Source organism: Cryptomeria japonica, chromosome 8, assembly GCF_030272615.1.
Source record: "Cryptomeria japonica chromosome 8, Sugi_1.0, whole genome shotgun sequence".
Classification (NCBI taxonomy): Eukaryota; Viridiplantae; Streptophyta; class Pinopsida; order Cupressales; family Cupressaceae; genus Cryptomeria; species Cryptomeria japonica.
In genome coordinates this window covers 185,081,431-185,103,817 of record NC_081412.1, presented here as the reverse complement: position 1 = coordinate 185,103,817, position 22,387 = coordinate 185,081,431, and the positions used below count along the sequence as shown (strand labels likewise).

Sequence of the window (22,387 nt, the reverse complement as noted above, 5' to 3'; positions counted from 1 at the left end):
TTCTTTTATCTCTTTTTGGAGAGGAGTTTTTTCCCATTGGGTTTTCTCCTTTGTCTCCGTTTCATAGAGATTTCATTGTATTTGGGTACCTGATCAGGCCTTGTTGCCGGGACCCATCTTTATTGCTTTCAGTAGCTATTCTAGGTTTTAGCTTCTCCCTAAGTCTAGCTTAAGGGGGGGTGTTAGAGTATTCGGGTATTTACTTGATTAATTAAACATTCTTTGTTTAATTATTTAAGTTCCCTTTATCTCTTTTACACTTAAGCTAACTTTAGGTGCATATAATTAATTATTTTAATTAATTATTATGTGCAAACCTAGGTTTTCCCTTTTTAGGGTTTCTTGACCTATTAAAGGTTGAGTTCTTTCTTTTCATTGTAAGAATCACATTACATATTTTTGTGAATATTGAGCTCTCTCTTTTTGAGCATATTCTCTGTGTTTTGTATGTTCTTCAGATTTTGCTTCATTGCTTCTCCTTGTAACAGGTTATTCGGCTTGCAGAAGATCTTCAGGCTCCTATGGGGTTGTATTTCTCAACTCCTATAGTTACCACTAAACATTCTGATGGTGGGAAGGAATGAGAAGTGGACCAAAACACAACGTTCCTTATCGAACACAACAACATGCTACTAACATCGCTAAAGCCGGACCCAAAAAATGATATGCACGCTATCAACTGCCGTTACACAACTTCTACCTCTGAACCCAAAAATCTTGACTTCTAGACCAATCTGGACCCAAAAATAACACTAAATAACACTAGCAACACATCTGCCAAAAAGCCAAATCATTTGGGAAATCTGAGAAACCCTCAAATTCTCAACACCATCTCATACAAGCACTGTTGCTCAACATACCACATTTGGACCTAATCCAGACCATAGGATTTGACATCAATGATAACATATAATAAAATGCTAACACTTATATTGTATCACATGTTTCATTTGCAAGATCCTTTTGGAGCTGACTTAATTGATATTTTTGAGGTGTTGTGAAGGATATATAAGGAGGGATAGATTGTTTGTGAAAAGACTGAGGGTGTTGAATATGCTGGTGATGTAATAGTTGAGTATGAAGTGTGCAAAGTCAATTTGATGGTGTAACTATGCTACAAAGAGGACTGCAACATCAACATATGTCATATGCTTCTTCTATAGTAATTCATGTTAATGTTTTCATTATAATTTTCATGTATCCTACTACCAAACAATGAGTCTCTTTAGTAGGTGCTTGTTTCATTGTATCTTGCTTTGCAAGTCCTTTCAGGGAGAAGTAAGCTTCCTTGGGCAATGATCCCTAAAAAAACATTGTAATAATTGTTTCACATAGTGTAAGTTAACTCTCACCGTGGTTTTTTCCTCATTGGGTTTTCCATGTAAAACTCTTGGTGTTCTTGTGTGGTGCATGCTTTGCTTCTATTTTTTTCTTTTGTAGATTCGTGTTAATGTTTAAATGGTTAATGGATGTATAAGTTTTAGTTAATGCCGATTTACCCCACCCCCCGCTCTCAACATCTAGGCGTGTTCAACAAAAAATGAGTCTATATTGTTCATGTTGCATCCACACTTAAGACTTCCTTTCTTGACATTGATGCTACTACAAGAGCTATTAGTAACAATAACTGTAACTACATGATGGCAACAAATATTACTAATAATAATCAAATATTCCTTTTCTTTTATTAACCTAAACACTTAATTAAATATATCATATTTTGATTCAACCATATGTAGTCGAAGCAGTAAAAAGATATGATACGAAAATAGAGCATAAAAGTGGTCATTATGATATAAAAAAATATTATGATGTGAGATAAATGAGACATAAATGAACCTCATCAAAATATTTTAATAATGTCCACTAGACCATGCATTTTAATGGGACCAAGAATTACAACCCTATGCCATTTTCAATTTTTTTTTGATGTCAAAACCCTTCTGTTTTGAATCTTGATAAAAAGGCTTCTAGTTTTGCCAAGCCCTTCTCCCTCAAATAAGACAATTAGATTGTCTACTTTCAAATTATGTTCATACTTTATATATATATATCACTAAAGATTACACATTCTATAATGAAGTACCATATTGTCTTCGTCATACCTATTCTAATTTTTTATTTTTCCTTAAAATATATTCCATCTATCCACCTTTAATTTAAATGATATAATCTAGTTTTCAATAGTTTTCAATTAAACAATCAACTACATTATCATCTCTTTAATTTCAACTCTTTTATATACCATTTTATCTTGTTTCCATAAAAAAATAAATTCTTTGATACTCATGAACACAATATTCATTCTTCTATCCAATTTACTTTAAAGTTCTCAAATTTTCTCTCTATTTTATTTCCCCTTTAAAGTTCTCAAATTTTCTCTCTATTTTATTTCCCCATTAATATTTGAACACTTATTAATGTTCCATATCCTATTAGTATTTTCACCGAGCAAATTAATGGTCCATTTTCTCATGTATCATGTTGTAATCTTAAAATTGCTAGTTGGGAACTAGACCTCTTCCAAATACAGAGGAATACCAATCCAATTTTAGTCCTCCCCCTTGAGGTGTCGTAAAAGGCTAGACTGGTAGCCATGGCAGCCAAAGCAGAAGATGCAAATGCGCACCTATTTCAATTTCTCAGTGATCTCATCGATCGGGTAATTGTTACTGCTAATGTGCAAGTAATTTTTTTAAAACCAATTTTCACAACATTTTCCATCTGGCTTTTAATATTTGATCCACTGTTCTCTCTGCACTCGAATGAGTTGAATGGGTAAGGATCGATTTTTCATCTAGTTAAATTCCAATTGAAGAGAACAAAATTCTGAAATGAGATTTGCCTAATACTGGAATGGATTTGAGCTTTTGAATCACATTCTTGGTTTTTCATGAAAGGAGGTTGATGGTATTAGGCTGTTGAAATGATTATGTTTCTTAATTATTCTTTGGAATCCCTCTATTGAGATGTGAAGAAATGGTATTTCTTCGTTCGTATTGAGAAACCCACACAGTATGGTCCAAGGATTGATTGTTCTTTTTTTGGAGTATATTTCCTTCCTGTGTTGCTTAACCTTGGGCTTAGACGCCACGAACAGGGATGACTCTTCTGTCAAATTCGTCCAGAACTTGCATCCGGCTTGTACGTTGCAGTCCAGCATATTTAATTCTGGACGCAGTGCAGCAATTTTTGCAGTTTGAACACCTAACGTGCCTCCCGGGGTTTTGCACTTAGTGATCCATTATGAAAACCCTGGTGGTTTAGCACCCAAACCTACCTCGTTTGGTCAACGATTTATGCATGTTGAAGAGGAAACACTAGAGTTTATTCATCTTAGGGCTACTCGGCACTAACCCATATCTCTAATGAATTGCATGAGTTATATGTGTTTTTCACTTATTAAGGCAAGGTTCGGGCTTGTTTGAACTTAGAAAAAATTAGGCAAGAACCCTAGATTCAGTTGCGCATTGATCTGTGCATTCTCTTCTTTGTGTTTAATCTGTTAAGCAAGTCTGTTCAGGATAAGCTTGCATTATCTTAAGAGTTTGTCTTTACCAACATATTTATTTTTTAATCGCAGAGAAGTACATGCATACCTAATTCAGTTTTTGCTTTTGTTGATTTAAAATAGTTAGTGAAGGTTATTTGGTTTGGAGTGGCTCTCCATTGCTTAAGAATTCTAGAAAGAAATTATGACAAGCTTTAATGATAATGAAAGACAAATTAGAGGGCATTTTCGCTAGTGCCAATACTGCAAAATAATTAAGGTAAAGTATCTCTGGATAATACAATTCAACATTAGCAATATGATATATCTCTTAAAGATCCTGGGATATTTTTCATCTTTTTGCTAAGGTATCTAGGGTTATGATTGCATGTTCAAGGTTCAAATGGACAACTATTAACCACACGGCCAACACCAGATCACAGAGACACAAAATGAAGCACAATTCAACTCAGGAACAAGCTTTAATTTATTAATTTCCAAGAATAGATATAACACAGGTCCTGAGGAAGAAACTTTCACATGTCTACTTAATTCAACTGAAATTACATCGCCAATTGGCTTGCATGGTCCTTCGTGGAATATAGAAACTCTATTAAAACGAAAATTCCGATCACAGTTCTGTATCTTATCTGGCCTTGTTATGCTGCTTACCATACCTCATTCACTGTTTTCTTTTCTCTATTTAATCTCATCCAAAGTTTCATGAAAGAAACCTTCCTGATGGGAGGCAAGGAAGGTCATAAAATTAGTTCAGAAGCCTTTACAAAACATTGTAGCCTCTGAAACACATCATTCTACAAATTCTATAATGCATCAAGTCCTCATACATTGTCTGCAACATGTCAGCTTTTATCCAACGCTTTAGCTACAACATATCAATTTCAATCCAACACTTCAGATGTCCTTTTCAGCTTCGACTGTGTGTGTGTATGTTCAAAATCTCATCAAATTATCTCAAGATTGAAGAAATCAATGCTGTTGATTTCCCTCTGTATTTGCTGGCTGACAAATTGCTTTGGTTGCCCTTAATATTTTAAAGCTTTATTTAGTTTTTAATATTTTGTCTATGTTCCATGGAGTTTCCAGGACAGAGATGGTAGGGGATGCAATGATGTGTTTGTGGGATGGAAGCCTTTCTTTTGCGGACAGCAATAAAAAATATAGGGAAAATTATAAAAAAATATAAGAGAATTTCAATTGTTTGATTATAAGGCGTTTGCCATACACATTGTAGAACCATACTTACATAACATTAGAGCTCAATGTGCATATACAACAAAAGGCCAAAAGGCTACAACTACAAAATCTATAAAATCTGATAAACAATATAGCAAGTTAGCAACTAGATCTACAGCTGCTATGTCTCATTGACTCTCATTATATAACCATAATGGATTCAAAACTGAGTAAGGCTGATTTCAAATAGGTGGTACTAGAAAACAAGCAAACTTGTGGAGGCTAAACTATTGGCTAGGTAAACATTGGACTGTCATTTGCAACATCAAAGAGTATTTGCCATTTTACTGTTAGGAAAAATGCAGTTTAAGTAATAGGTTATTTTCTGTAAAATGAAAATTGTATGTATTAATGTAATGAGTCATTTCAATGTGGGCACTGTTTAAAACCAGGAACTTGTCATGAGAAAGAAACTCAAAACATGAAATAATCCATAACAATTCATCACATAAGAGAAAAATAAGCTACATGTTGTTTTCTGTGCATGCACAGAAGTGAGATTTTCTGCCCACATCTCCTACATACATACATGATTATATGAAAACAGTTATAAACTGCTAAAATATTTATACACTCTCAGAGATAACACCAAGTATAAACAGATGAAATTTATAATAAGATATTAAAATGATATCTATATAATCTGTATTGTGAATGCAATTGAATTGAGTTATGGAGAGCAGCAAATTCTGGTGGTTTGGTAGGGTGGTGGGAGACCAACTTTTTCTTATTTTTGTATGTATGAGTGTGTTTAAGTTTATGGCTTTTCCTTGGCTGGTCTGTAGAGGATAGCTGGCCATCCCTGGGATGGTCAGGGGATATCTACAGAAACTTAAAGGAAATGTTAGGGGATGGCAGGAGGCAGATGACCATGACAAGGAGGGTTAGGGGATGCCTAGGTGTACCCTACCGTCAAACATTTCCCAAACTTTTATTAGGTTGTGTTTCCAATGTGGCCCTGTGGAACATAAGATTTTATCGTTGAATGCAATTAAATTTTTAAATCATTGAAGGTGGTTAGCTATCCCTATTGTTTCTTTGAAATTTCCAAAACTTTTTCATAATTAATTTTATAGGGGATGTTTTCGAGCCATCTCTGTGTCCCCAAAAATGTCCTCAGAATAGAGATGGCTGAAATTTCTCAGAGATGTGTCCCTGTGAAACAGAGGTGTTTATCCGCTAATGCAGTTAACTTTACAAATTTTTGATCAAGACTGATTAATGGTTAACAAGATTTAACATTAAAGGTAATAAGCTTGGCCATTACAGTTAACTGCCAAAAGAGACTTTTTTTTTCTATATTAAAGTCTTGTGTTGACTTTGAGCCACATTATCCTCTAACTGCCATTAATCGAAATTGTATCAATTGTCTTCAAGATCTCTCAGGCAAAAAAATGCACATACATGGTCTATTGAACAGAGACTCTCCAAAGGTTTCCTTCACCTCCATGTGTTAAAGGACCTCCCTTGGACATGTGCCACGTGTCACCCATTGGTAATACAAAGGTTCCAAGATATAATTGCACTTTTAAACTTCACACAAGATCATTGTTGAAATCCAACAGTGCCGATTCCTTAAAAAATGAAAAAGGAAGAAAAGCCTTTTATGATGTAATCTGCCTGCCAGTCAATAGATCTGAGTCTTGATTGACAATCCATAAGTATTTTCAGTGGAAAAAAGCATTTCCCTAGTCCTTAGAATTTACAAATGGCGAAAAATACCATTGATTACAATGCATTTAATTATGCCGCTTTATGACAATAGGATCTCTTGTTTTTGATAGCTTATCACTGAACACCTGAAAGACTACGATCAAAGTTAAACTCAATGGTATGGGTTACTATTAAATGATTGTGATTAAAAGAGTTCAAGATCCTTTAAATCCTTGCACACACACAAAAAAAAAATGTTGATTCACTATGTATCAATTGCGCTAGTGCCATTTCCAAGCTTTATATGATCAAGGCCATGTCTTCACTTCAAATGCATGGAAGACTATTGATCAGATGGATTTGACAAATATTGAGCTGCTTCATAAACAAATGGAGCCAAAGGTTTAATAAATTTATAGGGCTCCATAAATATTCAATACTTCTCCCCTGCTGAATGTCTTGATGAGTCAACAGCTTGGTGAAGGAAAACATGTAGTATAAATGGTTTTCGGGGATGGTCCTGCATTAGGTTAAGAGACCCTTAACTCAAAAAGTTGGCAAGGTGCCAAGAACCAGGTGATACTTACATCACCACTCTAGGGCAATGATTGTTGAATGTGTAAGTTATCAAGAGGCCAATGATCTAGCACTTTATACCAGCAAGATCAAATAAAGCAATATCCACCAAGCTAAAAAGAAGGTTGAACCAGGCAGAAGTTTGTCATGTTCCCAATTTTTAAAGTGACAATTAATTAAATTGATTTTTATTAAGCTGTCAGAAATAAATAAAATATCCAATGATGACTTAATATTAATTAATTTAATTAAATAAACAATAAAATATTATAATGTCACTTTATTAAATAAAGATTTCCAATGCTCATGTCGGCCTTATCTTCTAGAAAGTTCCTAGAGGTCTTTATAAGGAGGCTTGCTGGGAGTTGTAAGGCATGCTTTTGATTTGATGAAACGGTTTATGATTTTTGGAGATGAAAACCTCTAGGAGTTGACATAAGGGTTGTGTTGATGTGTTTTTTAGTACAATCGAACACAAAATAAAATACCAAAGGTATTCTATCCTTTCTTGATCAAAATCTCCTCGGATGCTGAATTAGATGATCAATCGAGGGGACTCCAAGGTTTCTACTGTCAGGTCATGACTTATGGATAATTCAATGGTTGTGATGTGATTGCTGGTAATCCAAGGGGACTTACGTTGAATACTTGAATGTTGAACGTTTAGATGTTGTTGGAACTTAGATCATTTGACTACTTTGAAAATAAAATGGCAAAAGAGATAGGGTTTTGGAATTCTAATCCTAATAATGTAGGAACGATACAATCTTTGGTGAAACTCAACTAAGCGTTGCTTTGACATGCAAAGCAACAACTCCACAAATCTTAGTGTGATCTCCTAAGGTTAGCACGTGATGTTCTAATCACTATCAACAACAAGGATACCATCAAGGCAATGCATATATCAAAGTGTGAATAGCAATTGAAGTTAAGCTCATTTAAAGATTCCAGTTGACCACACAAGGCAAACTTACAATCAACAAATTGCTAGTGGTATGGATATATGATTTTCACCATTGGTCATGCACAAAGTTCTTTCATTCATCTAAACAATATGAAAATGCATTGAGAAGTAGAGACCATGCAACTTGTTGAAACAAAACATTAAATCCACCATAGCTTCAATGAAATCATCTGCTCTTTACAACAAAGTCTTGGCAACAATCTTTGCCTTCTCCTAATCTACCCTCTACTCTAATTGCTAACTATTGATTGTTATCTATGAACTATTATCTATTACTATACTCTTGTTCTACTGTTATTAACCTTTTACAAATGAGATATTTGAGCCTTTTATAGTGCTCTCAATACAATTCAATGGCTCAAATTGATTCACAATCAATGGTCAAGATTACAACTCCCTTTGGCCAATGAGAAAATTACATTTAGGTTCAATATTGAATGTGAACCAATAGAATATGAGGGTAGGTACCTCAAAGTTTGTGTCTCCATAAGACGAGTCAGGTGCATTGTATCTGGACATGCTGATGTAGAATCTCTTGGTTGGTTGAGTGGTGACTAGGATGATACCTTGGTTTGCCTATAGACTTGATAGATCAACACAAAGTGTTTGAACAATATCTCTTGATACTCAACATTATTCAATTTACTCAATGTGATGATGATGGTTGATCTTCCCTTATTCATGATCTTAATCTTGTCATTCCTTGGTGTCGTTCTTGGCTTCATATTGTGGTATTCTTGATTTCTCATCACCTCCTGGTAGTGTGAACCTTGATCTTGATGTTGTCTTGTTGTCAAACCTAAGTCCTTCATCTTTGTATGTTTTGAATCTTCTTCCATGCTTTTGAAACCTTGACTCCTCTACATTGTACCAGACCTGCAAGAACAAGGAAAACATCTTAAAGAATAATTATGAATGAGGAGCAATACTTGAAAAACCTCTAAAGTATATATATATATATATATATATATATCAGCCCTTGCTCAGTTATTACTAATCCTGGAAATGACTATCTCAGGTCTGATTTGTGAATTAGGTTTGCATCTCTGATTTCCAAATTATTTTCAGGTCTGATGCTAAGTGAATTTTCATGAAATTCTGCCCTGATTTCTTTCAAAATGGATAAAAATGTCTTCTTCTCAATTTGTCTTCCAAAATCGCCTTCCTTGATCAAGAAATTATTGTTCCTTGGGATGAAGAAGCACTGGTCTGATAAAAAATGCCTCCTTTACATATATTTTTATCAAATGCAATGATCAAATGTTAAATGCAAAATCGCTGCCTTAATGAAATTCGCTGTCTGGAAGTGCAGATCCGATTTGAAATTGTTTGATTGCTCGGAATGATGACTAAATGAATTTGAAAGCATCTTTATTTATAAGCGCTTGATGAAAGGATGTGTCCTTTCCCTATATGGCCAATTTGCATCATTTCAAAAATGTTTTATTTGCTGGGCACTTCCTTAGTATTAGCCGACTTGCATCTCCACCAATACTGTTTTAATTTGATGTTCAAGGGAGGTCGGCATTCGTGCTTCCAATTGCACAAAACTAGTCGGCATTCATCCTTTGTTTTGCATTTGCATTATCCAATCGGTATTTGCATCTTCATTTGCACAATTTGATTTTGATTTGATCAAATATTAATCACTTTATCTCTCCTAAGCAAATCGGTATTTTGCCTTTCATTCGTACCAAAGTCATTTTGTATTTCATTCGTACCACTTTCATTTTGTCAAATCTAAACTTGAAGTGGCAGCATTTCAAGGTTCATTCATACCAAGTTCATTTTGCATTTTGTTCATACTAGTTTCATTTTTTCAAATCTAAACTTGAAGTGGCAGCATTTCAAGGTTTATTCCATGCCACTTTCATTGTCAAATCTAAACTTGAAGTGGCGGTATTTCAAGGTTCATTTGTACCTAGTTGATTTGGTGAAAAGAATTTTTCATTTTTGCTTGAACAAAATCTTCCTTGCTAAGTCAGCCATTTGGAGTTCATTTGTACTGAATTGATTTGTGCGATCAAAATTAAATTACTTTGCTCTATCAAAGCGGATCGGAATTTTTGTTTTCCTTCGTACCTCTTCTCTTTGTCAAATTCAAATCTGATGTTGGCGGCTTTTGCAAGGTCGTTCATACCTCGATCAAATTGGCATTTCAAGGTTCATTCGTACTGTAGATGCAAAAATCTAGCCTGAGATCTTATGAGAGAAGATCTAGTTGATTCAACATCAAACAATGAAGTACCTGCAAGAGAAACTATGCAAAGCCAAATTAAACAAAACACAACATGCATTAACATGAATTTGCCTTCATTGCCCTCCTATCAACTAAGATCTTGTGTTTTTAAGATTTTTCTCTCAGAGTATTGTGCATGAGAGGCTATGGTGAATGGAGATTTGAAGAATGATTTGAAGCTATGGAAGATAAATGTAAGATAAACAAAATATGTGAGATTTGATCAAGAAAGAAAAATGCAAGAATGCATGAAAGATCTCAAAAGATGCAAACAATGGATTAACTTTCTAGGCTTAGAAATGAGGGGGAGCAAGGTATTTATAAATGTCCTCAGGGGGGATCCAGGTTGTAAGACGAATGTGGGATAAAAGGTTGGTTGTGAAAATGTAAATGTTTATCCCATATTGATTAGGTGGATGTAATAGATGGATATGAAAAACGATAAATAGGGGATGGATTGAGAAATGGATTTAATAAATAATAATGTTATAAAATGGATTTATTTAATATATGATATAATATGAATATTATGATATATAGAAGAATAATGGAATAATGAAAAATGAATATTGTGAGATGATGGTGAATAATAATTTTATATTATATGGATCCACTTGATAATGATTGGAAAATTGAGATTAAATAAGAGGATATTTAATGGAAATTTTTATGTGTCTACACATACCTCAATCAAATCGGCATTTCAAGGTTCCTTTGTACCTCAATCAAATCATCATTTCAAGGTTCATTCGTACCGCAATCAAATCACAATTTCAAGGTTCATTCGTACCTTAATCAAATTGGCATTTTAAGGTTCATTCGTACCTCAATCAAATTGGCATTTCAAGGGTTATTCGCACCTCAATCAAATTGGCATTTCAAGGTTCATTCGTACCTCAATCAAATCGGTATTTTTGCCCTCATTTGCACAAACTTGAACTTGCTAAGCAAACACTCATCAAAATCAATCTTCTGAGCAAACCCATGCCTAAGTCTATTTTTCATCTCAAAACCCTAATTTGACCTATGCTATGATACTTCACAATTTATCCATCCTATAATGATAATTCGATGTTATATTAAACAATGGAGACGAAGTCTCCTTATATAGATTTACAAAGACGATGTTTCTTAAAGAAACAATCGTGAACTAAACCCATAAATAGAAACTACCTTAGCAAACTAGACAACTAGATGACCATTAAAGAAACAATACATTATTCTAACACCTTCCCTTAATGGTCATTATTCTACCAATTGAGAGAAAAATAGAGAAGGCTGCCCCCTTCTTCTGAGAACAATCTATGACATGAGCTTGCCACTGACCCTCCTCCCAGAATCTTCAGAACTTCTGGATATCTCCACAAATCATCACAAATCGTCCAACCTGATGTTGGGTAACAAAGGTATCACTCCCTATAGCCAGAGACACCGAGATGAAGATGAAATTGAAACCATGATTTTGAGGAAAAATTAGCAAACCCTCAACAAACTTTTGTAGATGAGCACGGCATCCCAAAATAGACCGTAAGAAGCCACGATTTTTGAGGAAAAAACGTCAAGCCTTGAAATTGAAGTTTACAAAACATCGTTTTTTTGGAAAAAAGGGTAAAAACTCTAAGACAGGAACACCTATAAACCCATGATTTTTGAGGACAAAATCATGCAAAACCTAGAATCCCACGCGAACATCGCGAATTACGAAACAAACACGATTTTTGAGGTGAAAAATCAATCAAAACCCACAGACAAAAAAAAATAGAAATCCAAGACACGGATCAGAATACAAAACTTCTTTTATTAGGAAAAACGGTAAAACCCTTCTACAAAATGATTTTTAGGGCAAAAAATTGCACAAAATCCTCAATTGTTTTTTTTATGGACAAATTATAAAACCCTCCAAAATTATTAAAACCCATGAATAATTTTTGTGGAAAAAATTATTAAAACCCACATATTTTTTAAGGACGAAAATATAGACCCATGAATTAATTTTTTTAAGGGACAAAAATTAAAAAACCCCATAAACTCTTTGAAACCCTCAAACATTGCAGAAAATCTTTGTTGCTTGCAAAAAAATTTCGGAACAAAAAATGGTGCTGTTGGCACAAACCCTAGGCGGTGTAGACAAAGCCATGATTGGTAGACAGATCGCAAACATAAAACCCAATGAAAATCGCACCAAATACCAACGCGGGCCATAAAAAAAAGAAACACAGAAAATCACAAATCTGTTGCACAAGTAAACGTGATCCTGCAACAAAAAACACCCGGCACTCATGCAGAGTAATCGCAAAATGCTGCCGTCAAGCAAAAAATCGAGCAGAAAAGATGCAGATCACGCCCTGAAAACACGAAATAAACTTGCGATTTTTGTAGAAAAATGGATGTGAAAACGTGCCCTCGAAAATCCGCCGTTGAAAACAACAGTCGTATGACATGAAAAAATAAAATCGCGGGCTTTAGAAACTCGTGCACCAAAAAACAACCACAGAGGTGTCACGCGCAAAGACTACGAACAGCCGACGCAAAAGACAGGTCGCGGGAAGAAGAAAAACAAATCCGCGATTTTTCAACTTCAAAAAACCCTCGAAATTACAAACGTTTTTTTTCATAAAAGAAAAGATTAAAAAATTTCTGGAATAAATTCCAGGGAGAAAGCTTACGAATTTTAATTAAAAAAATTGCCAAATGTAATGATAATTTGATTTTATATTAAACAATGGAGACAAAGTCTCTTTATATAGATTTACAAAGACGATGTTTCTAAAAGAAACAATCGTGAACTAAACCCAGAAATAGAAACTACCTAAGCAAACTAGACAACTAGATGACCTTTAAAGAAACAATACATTTCCTAACACATCCTTGAAAGGAATTTTGATGACTCTTTTCTTATTTTGACCTATGCCAATCCAAAACCCTAATTCATACCATTTCAAATCTTAGCAACTTTGCAATTTTGACATAACCTCAACCTTAAACACATCCCCTCTCACAACCAAGGGCTAACAACTTTAGACTTACCAAGCTAAACACTAAGCAAAGCAAAAAAAGTGGGGGTCCCCATTTGCAATGGGGTGATGTGTGAAAACGCCACAATAGGTTGGACGAAAACATGACTTATTGGAGTTGAGGAAAAATCAACTCTACAGCTCCCAAAGATCACCTGCATGCAAACCTGTCACAGAAGGAGAGAAGCAAAAAAGCTATGGAGGCCAGAATTCAAAGATCCAGAAAAGAGGAGTCATATTGATTGTGCAACAAGAATGCAATTCAATAATTATAGTTGTTATGAAAAATGCAAAGAGAGAATCCTTATAAGAGGATACTCAAAACCCTAAAGGTGAAAACCCTAAAGAATTATAAGATTCCTAAGTTTAGCTTAAGCATAGAGTATAATAGACTAATAATTAAATAAATAATTATTAGCTAATAAAAGATTACTCTAACATGACTCTTCTTGGGAGTGGATTCGTGACGGAGTTCACAGCTGGACCAAATTTGTGAACTCTCCATTGGAGACAAATTTGTAAGGGTTTCTTGCAAAAATAAAGATATGTGCAAACTTGAGGTGCCACACAAATAAATGAATCCGATATGATAAAGAGTTGAATGTTTTATCTTTGCTGATTTGCAAATAATATTGGGGCTGTGGTTAATATTTGCGGTTTTCATTATAGTCAGGCTTATTCAATATTTGATGGTGCTATTGTATCTTGTTGTGGGGCCTGATTCTGATGAATTATATTTGTCATGGCTATTGAAAGGAAGTCGATTCAAATAGGGGGAAAATATTAAGGTTTTAGTAGTAAGATTTGTGGCTTTGGTCAATCGGCGACTCCTTTTTTATTAAATCACCGAAGGCTTTATTAGTTCTAATGTTTGGCAATTCCATCAACGACATCAATATGATTATTTAGAGGCTTTGCCGAAAGAGAAGTAATTTAGGTGGAGCTAAGGGATTAGGAATTATAATATTTGTCAAGGTATCATTACTCCCGCGTGAGCTATAGAGATTGCTTCAGCCTTGCTACCTGTTGTGACCTTTTTCACACATCACCCCATTGAGAATGGGGACCCTCTCCTTTCCTGTTTTCTAGGGTTTTTGTTAGTATCCCGTGGCCTTCTGCTTCTGTTTTGCTCAATTTGGTCTGGTTTTGAACGGTTTGAGTCTTAAGGATTGAAAGTCAGTTTTTGCAAACCAAGTGATCATAGAGTCTAGACACCATCAAAGTGCCCAAAAATGCCAAAGGACGAAGAACGCAATTGATTTGAATGAATTCAAACAACTTTCTATTTTGGAAAGTTTGCTTTTTTGCTTTTTCCTATTTTTTAGGAAGTTTAGTTTTTGACATTTTTAGCTCGATCCTCGGGATGGCTATTTTTAGAAAGTTTTCCCTATTTTTTAGGGATTTTTAACCCAAAAAGCTAAGTTCCTACTTTTTAGGGGTCATGGCGCTTCAGATGGGTTACTTGAGTATGGATTTCAAATATCATGTTAATCTGGCTAAAATTGAAGAAGTTATTAAATTTTGAGTATTTCTCTAAGTTTGGCTAATCATGTTTGGTGGTGAATGTTATGTTAGGAACTCAAAAAGTCTGCTCTCATGGAAGGGAAGCTTGGTCATGACCTTCTCAAAGTCCGCCCTAGGAAGCGTTGCAAAGTTAACATAGAAGTCCGCCCAATCTGCAAGGTGAAGTAAAGTATTATGTTCCTCAAAAGTCCGCCCATGATGAAAAGGAGATTCCAAAAATGTCCGCCATAGTCAAGAGGGAGACTCACAAAGTCTGCCCAAGATGCAAGTGCAATGGTACCTCAAGCTCCAAAAAGTCTGCCCAAGCAAAGTGGTGTGTGAACATGAAAAGTCCGCCCTCCAAGGTTTCCAAAACCTTCTCAAAGTCTGCCCAAGCAACTCCGCCCATGAAGGAGGTCCAAGGAGGCAAGAAAGTCCGCCCAAGGTGATGAGAAAGGGTGCCTAAGTATGAAAAATTCCAGCTTGACAGAGTTGAAGGAAGTTTCTAAGTGTTTGGAGGAAGCAAAAAGTCTGCCCTCCTAAGATCATGGATCAAGTAAAGTCTTTCTTATAATGAAAGTTTAAGTTTTTTTTTCAAGTTTCTCAAAGTCCACCCTAGGGGTGAGTCCAAGGCAAAGTATAATCAACCCCTCCAAAGTCCGCCTTAGATAGAAAGGTTTTGAGGTGCACAAGATGATAAAGTCCGCCCTATTATCCACCCTAGGTGGTAGACATATGAGGTGCACACATCAGGTAAAGTCCGCCTTAGGAAGAAAGAGATTCGTAAATGCTACAAAGTCCGCCTTATACTCCTAAGTATGAAAATGTCCACCCAAGATGGTTAATGACGAGACAAACTCAACAAAGTCTGCCCTGCTCATAATGGAGGTCAAGACAAGTCAAAGATTGCTGACCAAGTTTAAAAAATAGAATATTCTGAGTGATTTCAGCAAGATCTTGGAGAATTCGAACTTAGAATTGAAAATAGAAAGTTTCTTGTGAGATGAATCTTGCAGATTGAGTCGATTTTGAGACTAGAATTCAAAATAGAAACTTGCATTTGGAAGAATTCAAACTCAAGGATGATGACTATGCAACTATAAATGAAAATAGAAACTTTCTTCAAAAGCAGATAAGACTGAAATGAGAATGGAAACAGATTTGGAAGGCAATCGCGTGTTTCTAATTACAAATTCCAACTCTAAATACAAATAGTCCATTCTCGTTTTCATTTCAACACACAAGAGAGTTTGAACTTTTGAGTATTAAGAGCAGGTTGAAGAAGTTATCTTGCAGGTTTGAAGACATTTTGGCAGGTTGGGCGTAATTCTGATAAAGTTTTGAGTGTTGGCATGTATTTCCAACCTTCTCCTTCAGCATCACATGCAGATTTCGAAGGAATCAGATTGATAGGGAGCAAATTTATCTAGTTTTCTGAGTTTTTCAATCTGATTCTGAGTTCTTTCTATCCGTTCTTCTCATTCTTCTCAGTTGGTTGGAGGTGAAATTTCATTTTTGTTGGCAAATTCTAACATCTTCCATCTTTTGAAACAAGTTTGAGTGAAGTTTTCTAATCAAAATCTGGGTTTTAGAGGTGAAATCAGATTCCAAAATCTTCTAAGTGTGAGATTTCCACAAATTTTTCAGAATATTCGAGTGTGGAAAACCCAAATTTATGACTAAGTGTGAGAATAAAGTGAAAACTACAAGTTTCTTAGTCACCAAAGCTCCAAAATTTTAATCAAAATCTTGATTATAAAACTTAAGTTTCAATTGTCTGTTTGTAGATTTTGGAGACTTTACGGTCAAAATGAAATTCCAAGTTGACAAAGACGCACCTCCTGAATCAAGGATGAACTCAAAATGGAAGAATGTCAATGATATCAACCTCGGACATATCAATCTAAGGGAGTTCAAGAAGAGGATGTTCAACTTGGACAACCTTGTGCCTATTGTGACGACATGTAAGACGATGAGTGGCATCGTGCATGCTGTCGGCTTTCTCCCTACCATGCAGTGCATGGAGTTGGTAGTTGAGTGTGCTAGGCACTATAACCCTGACAGTAGAGATGTTATGGCACCGAACGGAAGAGTGTTGGCCAATATAAGTGATGTAGCCATAAGGGAAGCCTTTAGAATTCCAGAATATCATAATGCTGTATATGTGACCAAGGATGAGGCCAATCAAATGTATCAAGACCACATGGAGGAGTATGAGGCCACCATCAATCATTCATGGCTGGACAAACCAAGAAAGGGTGCCTCTAAGCTATCAAAGAAGAACTTGGTGAGGGGATATTTTAAAGAAGATATTGGAGACATGATTGTCCTTTTGAACCGAATAATGGGTAATCCCCAAGGCGCTCCATTTGAGCCTTGGATGTATTACTTCATAAATGAGATAATGAATGGAGTCAAGATGATTGACTGGGCTCAGATAATAAGCAAAACTTGGACAGCCAGTTGAGAAATTTGTAGGGAGATAAAATCTTCTACATGAGTTCATATTTGTTCTATTCCCTTGCTAGAACTTATAAATACAGAGGCCTCACCTGCAGAGGAGAGGTGGGAAACAAGGAGAATCAGTTTCTTGTTTACGATTGTTACCCCCAACTGCATATGGAAGAAAAATTACATTTCAAGAAGGTGAATGATGCATTTTTGATGCATATCATGTGAACACTGCAAGGTGGATTACATCAAAGACTTTCTCAAGAGTCAAAAGACCTCATAAGCAGATTTTGATATTGGTATATCCAATACCCAAAATTCACCTATATCAAAATTTAGGGATTTTCTGGATCTCCCTACAAGCTCCCAATTTATCTCACCAACCGAGTTGTGCTGCTGGAAGGTGTGAGGCAACTGGAGAGCTTCATGACGGTTCAAAGAGAGAAGCAGAAGAAGGCAGGAACATCTTCTCTCACTATTGGAAATGGATTGGAAACATGTCCATCATCGCAAGCTGCTGCCATTGCTGAAAAAGAGTTGGCATGGTATCCCTTCTACCAATACAGGGCAAGAAGGAATTTTGATCCGTTCCGTAAGATGAAAAAGGTAGAAGGGATTGTATTTAAACACAGAACTGATTTGGAGGATTATTGGGCTAATGCAACCGATAGTTTCAAAATCAGAAGAAGATTTTGGTCGAGAATTCCCCTAAGCATGGTGAGAGCAACATAATTATTCAGGGTCGCTGATCAAGTAGAAGACAGTCCTGAACTTGAACAACCGGGTTTCGAGAAGATAAAAAATGAGCCACTTGCCTTGATTGATTGGGCAGACGGGGAAAGATAAGATTTGGCAGACCTTATGAAGACAGTGGTTGAATACTTCAAGTGGTGGACCTTTGAGAATACAAAGCAGCTAAAGTCCAAAGGTGTTGCTTTGACTTATGATTTGATGGGAATGGATGACTCTATGTCTTCCAACCATGGTATTTCTTCAGGCAATGCTTGGAATCTAGAAAGTGTTGGGTCCCGAAAGAGAAAAGAACCTGCTGAAAATTCTGGAAAGGCCAAGGGAGAGAAAATTATTGGGGAAAGACGTGAATCAAATGAAGGTCATTCGACCTTGAGTGCCGCATCTGCTGTGCCTGACCATAATACAATTGAAGAACAGGAGATGGACACAGATATGGAGGATAATGAAGTAAGAGTGCCTTCTCCTTCGAATGAAGAGATAATGAGAGAGGCTGTCCAAAATCCAACCAAGGAACTAGTTTTTACTAGAGCTACAGAGGTTGAAGAATCTGAGCCTCCAGAGGTTTTCCTTGATGGTATAGTTACTGGACTTGGAAAATTAGATGGTGGATTTGATAAAGATACTATGGAGCAATCAACCATTCTAGATTGGCTGAGGGAAAGAATGAAGGCTAAGGCTCCTAAGGAAGCTCTTTCAGAGGAGAACACAACAACATTCCTGGCTATGGTGAGTAAACCGGTTGAAGTAAAACAACCCAAACTAGCCAAGAGATTCTCTTTAATTCAAAGAGATAGCGCATGATTCAGCCCAATGCAGGTAGTTGTACCCAAAGAAGGCAAAACTCGGGATAACATCACTCCTGAGGATTATAAAATCATCACTATGGGTTTGAGTAAGCCTACTCAGACCCAAGAGATCCAAGATTTTGATGATTCTTGCAACGCTGTCAAGGCAAGACTAGCCATGGAAAAGGAAAAAAGAAGGAAGGTTGAGGAAGAGAATCAACAATGGAGAAAATATGTTCTCAATCTAGCTAAGCCACTTAATCATGATATACCAGTTACCCCTCCGCAGCCTCTTCCGCAGGAGTCGATGAAAGATTATGAGGACATGAAGGTCACATTCAAGCAAGTTAAGGAATGGACCTCAGATGTTTCGGCACGTGTTGACATACTTGTGGAAAAGTTGGTATCAACACATGAGTCGGCTTATTCATTGATCAACAAAATTCAGGACTTAGCTGCAAATTGGGAAGATATTGAGGAAATCCAAGACAAAATACTTCCACAATTGAGGATTATCCAAGGTCTGTCAAAGCAAGACTTGATAGATGCAGGTGTCCTCTAGGTTGGGGATAAGTATGATTTTAACACTTGGTATTGTGCCTTGGTCACCAAGATTGAGGTCCTGAAGAAATTTGAGACTAAGTGTTCTGAAATTGAGAAATATGTTGGAGAAATTTTAAGAAAAGTGTTTCATGTGGCATTAGAAATTTGGCAAAGGGAGGGTATGCGAGCAAAACATCTGCAGGCAGAGAACCTGAGAGCCAGAATTCAGTCGAGCTTTTTCGAAGTCTCGGGGATGATTGATAAGGGGAATCTCTCAAGAATTGCAAGTTTTCTCTTCATTGACGAAAACTTTCTTGCCTAGGCAGTTGAGTGGGAATGCATCCTCGCCACGTGTATTGATGATGTGGACATCATCAACTTCTAGATTAGTAATTTGCCAAGTGTCACTATGGAAGAGGTTCAACTCATTGTTTCCAGATACATTGAATTTGCAAAAGGAGAAACTGGACACTCACCTCAGTGATAATAGCAACTATGCCACATGTTACTCTTTTGTCTATTCTAACTGATAGAGTTTTGAGAAACCCAAATAACTTTCAATTTGGGCCCTTGATAACTGTTTGATCTCGGTCGTTCATTGTTTTCTGAAAAACTATATAAGGCTACCTCCTCTCATTTGGAGAGTGAGGTTTTTGATATATTGTTGCGTGAAGGTCATTTTTTCAAATGATACATTGCATGTGCGCTTTCTCTTAAGGCTTTGTAATCTCTATTATTTGAGTGATTAGCATGATTTCAATTTCCCCAACACATTAATTAGAAGTTAATTTAGATTTGCTTTCAAAGTTGTTAGAGTTGAATGAAGGATTTGATAAGTATTAATTAATGGTGTATCTCCACTCATACTTTTGGTGAATGGATGATTTCTATTTCACTGTGCAAAGTTAGTCTGAGCCTATCCCCCGTGTATGCCAAAACTTCGATCATAAGCACAACCCATTGAAGATTGCACCCGCTTTGTGTAGTTGCCCTTAGTGTGGTGAAGCAAAGTACGGTTTCCCGAGAACACCCAGTTAATACCGTCTCCAAAATTCATAGGTTTAGATCAACTTTCTTAACCCTATCCCCTTTTCCCTTTTTTGAAAGTTTAAATCCCAGAAAATCCAAAAAAAAAGAGAGAGCTTGAAATTGATAAATCTATCTAAGTCCAAAAGCTTGAAAGACATTCGTAAACGTAAGTCCCCCTTGAAATTTTCAGCATACACTACCCAAGTAGCTATCCCACTAAAGTCACTTGTTCACACATATAGACCTTGGAATCAGCAGTGATTTTTCAGGAGAGGATAGAATACCTTTGGGTATCTTATTCTAATGTTCGGTATATGATAAAACGTACACCAACACTACCATGAGTCCTCTTGAAGGATTATTGTGGCTGATACTCGCATACGGGTTTCCATTCTCAGGCGTAGAAAGAGATCTTCATTGGTCAAGACAAATTCTGGTGTGGAATACACAGGGCTGAATAATCAAATTGAAGGACAAAAGTCACAAAGCATTACAAGACAGTGGAAGGAACAAGTGCTTAAGCTGTATTTGCCCTACCATTGTTGAATTGGAGTCTACAACTGTTCGTGGTCTTTATTGTTGATGATATAGCGTCGGTAGAAATCCTACAGGGCGACTCACCAAGGTCAAATGTGTGAATGGCCTATTGGCCTTACACATTTGATGAATCTATCAACTTATATTAATCCTTTAATATCTTTATTAAGTCACATATGCATTATCAGGTTTAATGATTAAACATACATTATCGAGTTTGACTTATCGGATTTGTTTCAAAGGGGCCGACTTTTGGTTAAAGTCCGCCACCCTTCATTTGAAGGTATGTGATGCTTCATGAAGGTCGTACCTCCTTGATGAGAGCGGACTCTTGGATATCTCCTTTCGACGGATATGTATGGACGTGGTCTTCCCTCTTTGGAACGGAGATCAGACAACAAGTTCGATCATAATCAAGCAGATCGAATTCATGTACAAGCAATCAATTGATGGTGAAAAATTTATGTAGCGTGCTCGGGGGTGACGATAAGAGCTTATTGTCTATGGTTGGGAAGGCAACAGATCTGATGTTTGCCTGTGGTTAACGAGCACTACCTTAAAATCAACATGGTATCAGAGCGGGTTCCTTCTATAGAGCCTAACCACTTGAAGGTAGATCCTGTGCTCTCAAGGGAACTTTAATCAGAAACAATTGCAGATTTAAGATCTCTTCCAGATCGAAAGGCGACTACAGAGGATAATGCAGCGATTACACTCGCTGACCTCCGCCCTTCACAGTGGCGTCGGTCAGGCATCTAAACAAATCAGGTGGCAATCAGGGGATCGAGTCTCCCCTGGCCTCGAGAACAAGTATGATGGCCCCAAATCCTTTCGTTTGAAGTTCCGTGGGGAAATGCAGACAACAACCTGTGCAAAAAGTTGCCTGTTGCCCAGTCACAGGATTTCGCTGTCATGAATATTTTGGAGTGTTACTACTGTTGCTAACAAGAAGGCTGTCTATCTCTGTATTTATTTCTCCTCTTCTATCATTGCAATTTCTGTGTTTTAGCATTAAACTTAGCAAGCACATCAGACCTAGAACAAGCAGTAGAAGTGAAAGATACTTATTGAATTTATAAATAATTATGTTGTGTTTAGAAAAGTGCAGTTCCAGATGTGGGGTCTTTACAAAGTTGGACTCCATGATCTCCCGACCATCCTGTCAAAAGGTGAGAGCACGAGGGGCTGAAAAAGCACACTTTCCTCTCATCTATCGAACCAAACAGTGGTAATATAGTCATCATTCCTATTCTCTTACAATATAGACCAAGACATGGCATAAATGAAAAATACAGGAGTGCCAACTACCGTAAGTTACAAACAGCAATCCTCTCTTTTCATCACAATCTCACACACTCTTAAGTAAAACATCCAGATAAGAAATAGCAGAAAGGAAAACTCTTTTTGTCTCTCTCCTATGTCAGGAACATTCATCTCTCCATACAACCTATCAATTCACTATCTCCCTGTCCTCTTCAAATGCATTTATGGATTTAAAAAATGTCATAAACAGTGTCACACTAGCAAGCAGGAAAGCTATTGCCAAAGAGTTACTGGATACTTCCCATCCTAGGTCTTGATAAAGAAATTTGT

At 36.4% G+C, this 22,387-nt stretch overlaps 1 protein-coding gene across 1 annotated transcript in view; it reads left to right on the top strand.

Moving 5' to 3' along the window:
• Nucleotides 1-2,448: 2,448 nt before the first annotated feature.
• The window catches only part of LOC131048420 (uncharacterized), a 48,168-nt gene continuing 28,229 nt past the window's right edge, over nucleotides 2,449-22,387 (top strand). The window contains exon 1 of the mRNA XM_057982376.2: nucleotides 2,449-2,662. Coding sequence (XP_057838359.2) covers nucleotides 2,597-2,662 — 66 coding nt within the window. The 5' untranslated portion in view covers nucleotides 2,449-2,596. The remainder of the gene's footprint in view (nucleotides 2,663-22,387) is intronic.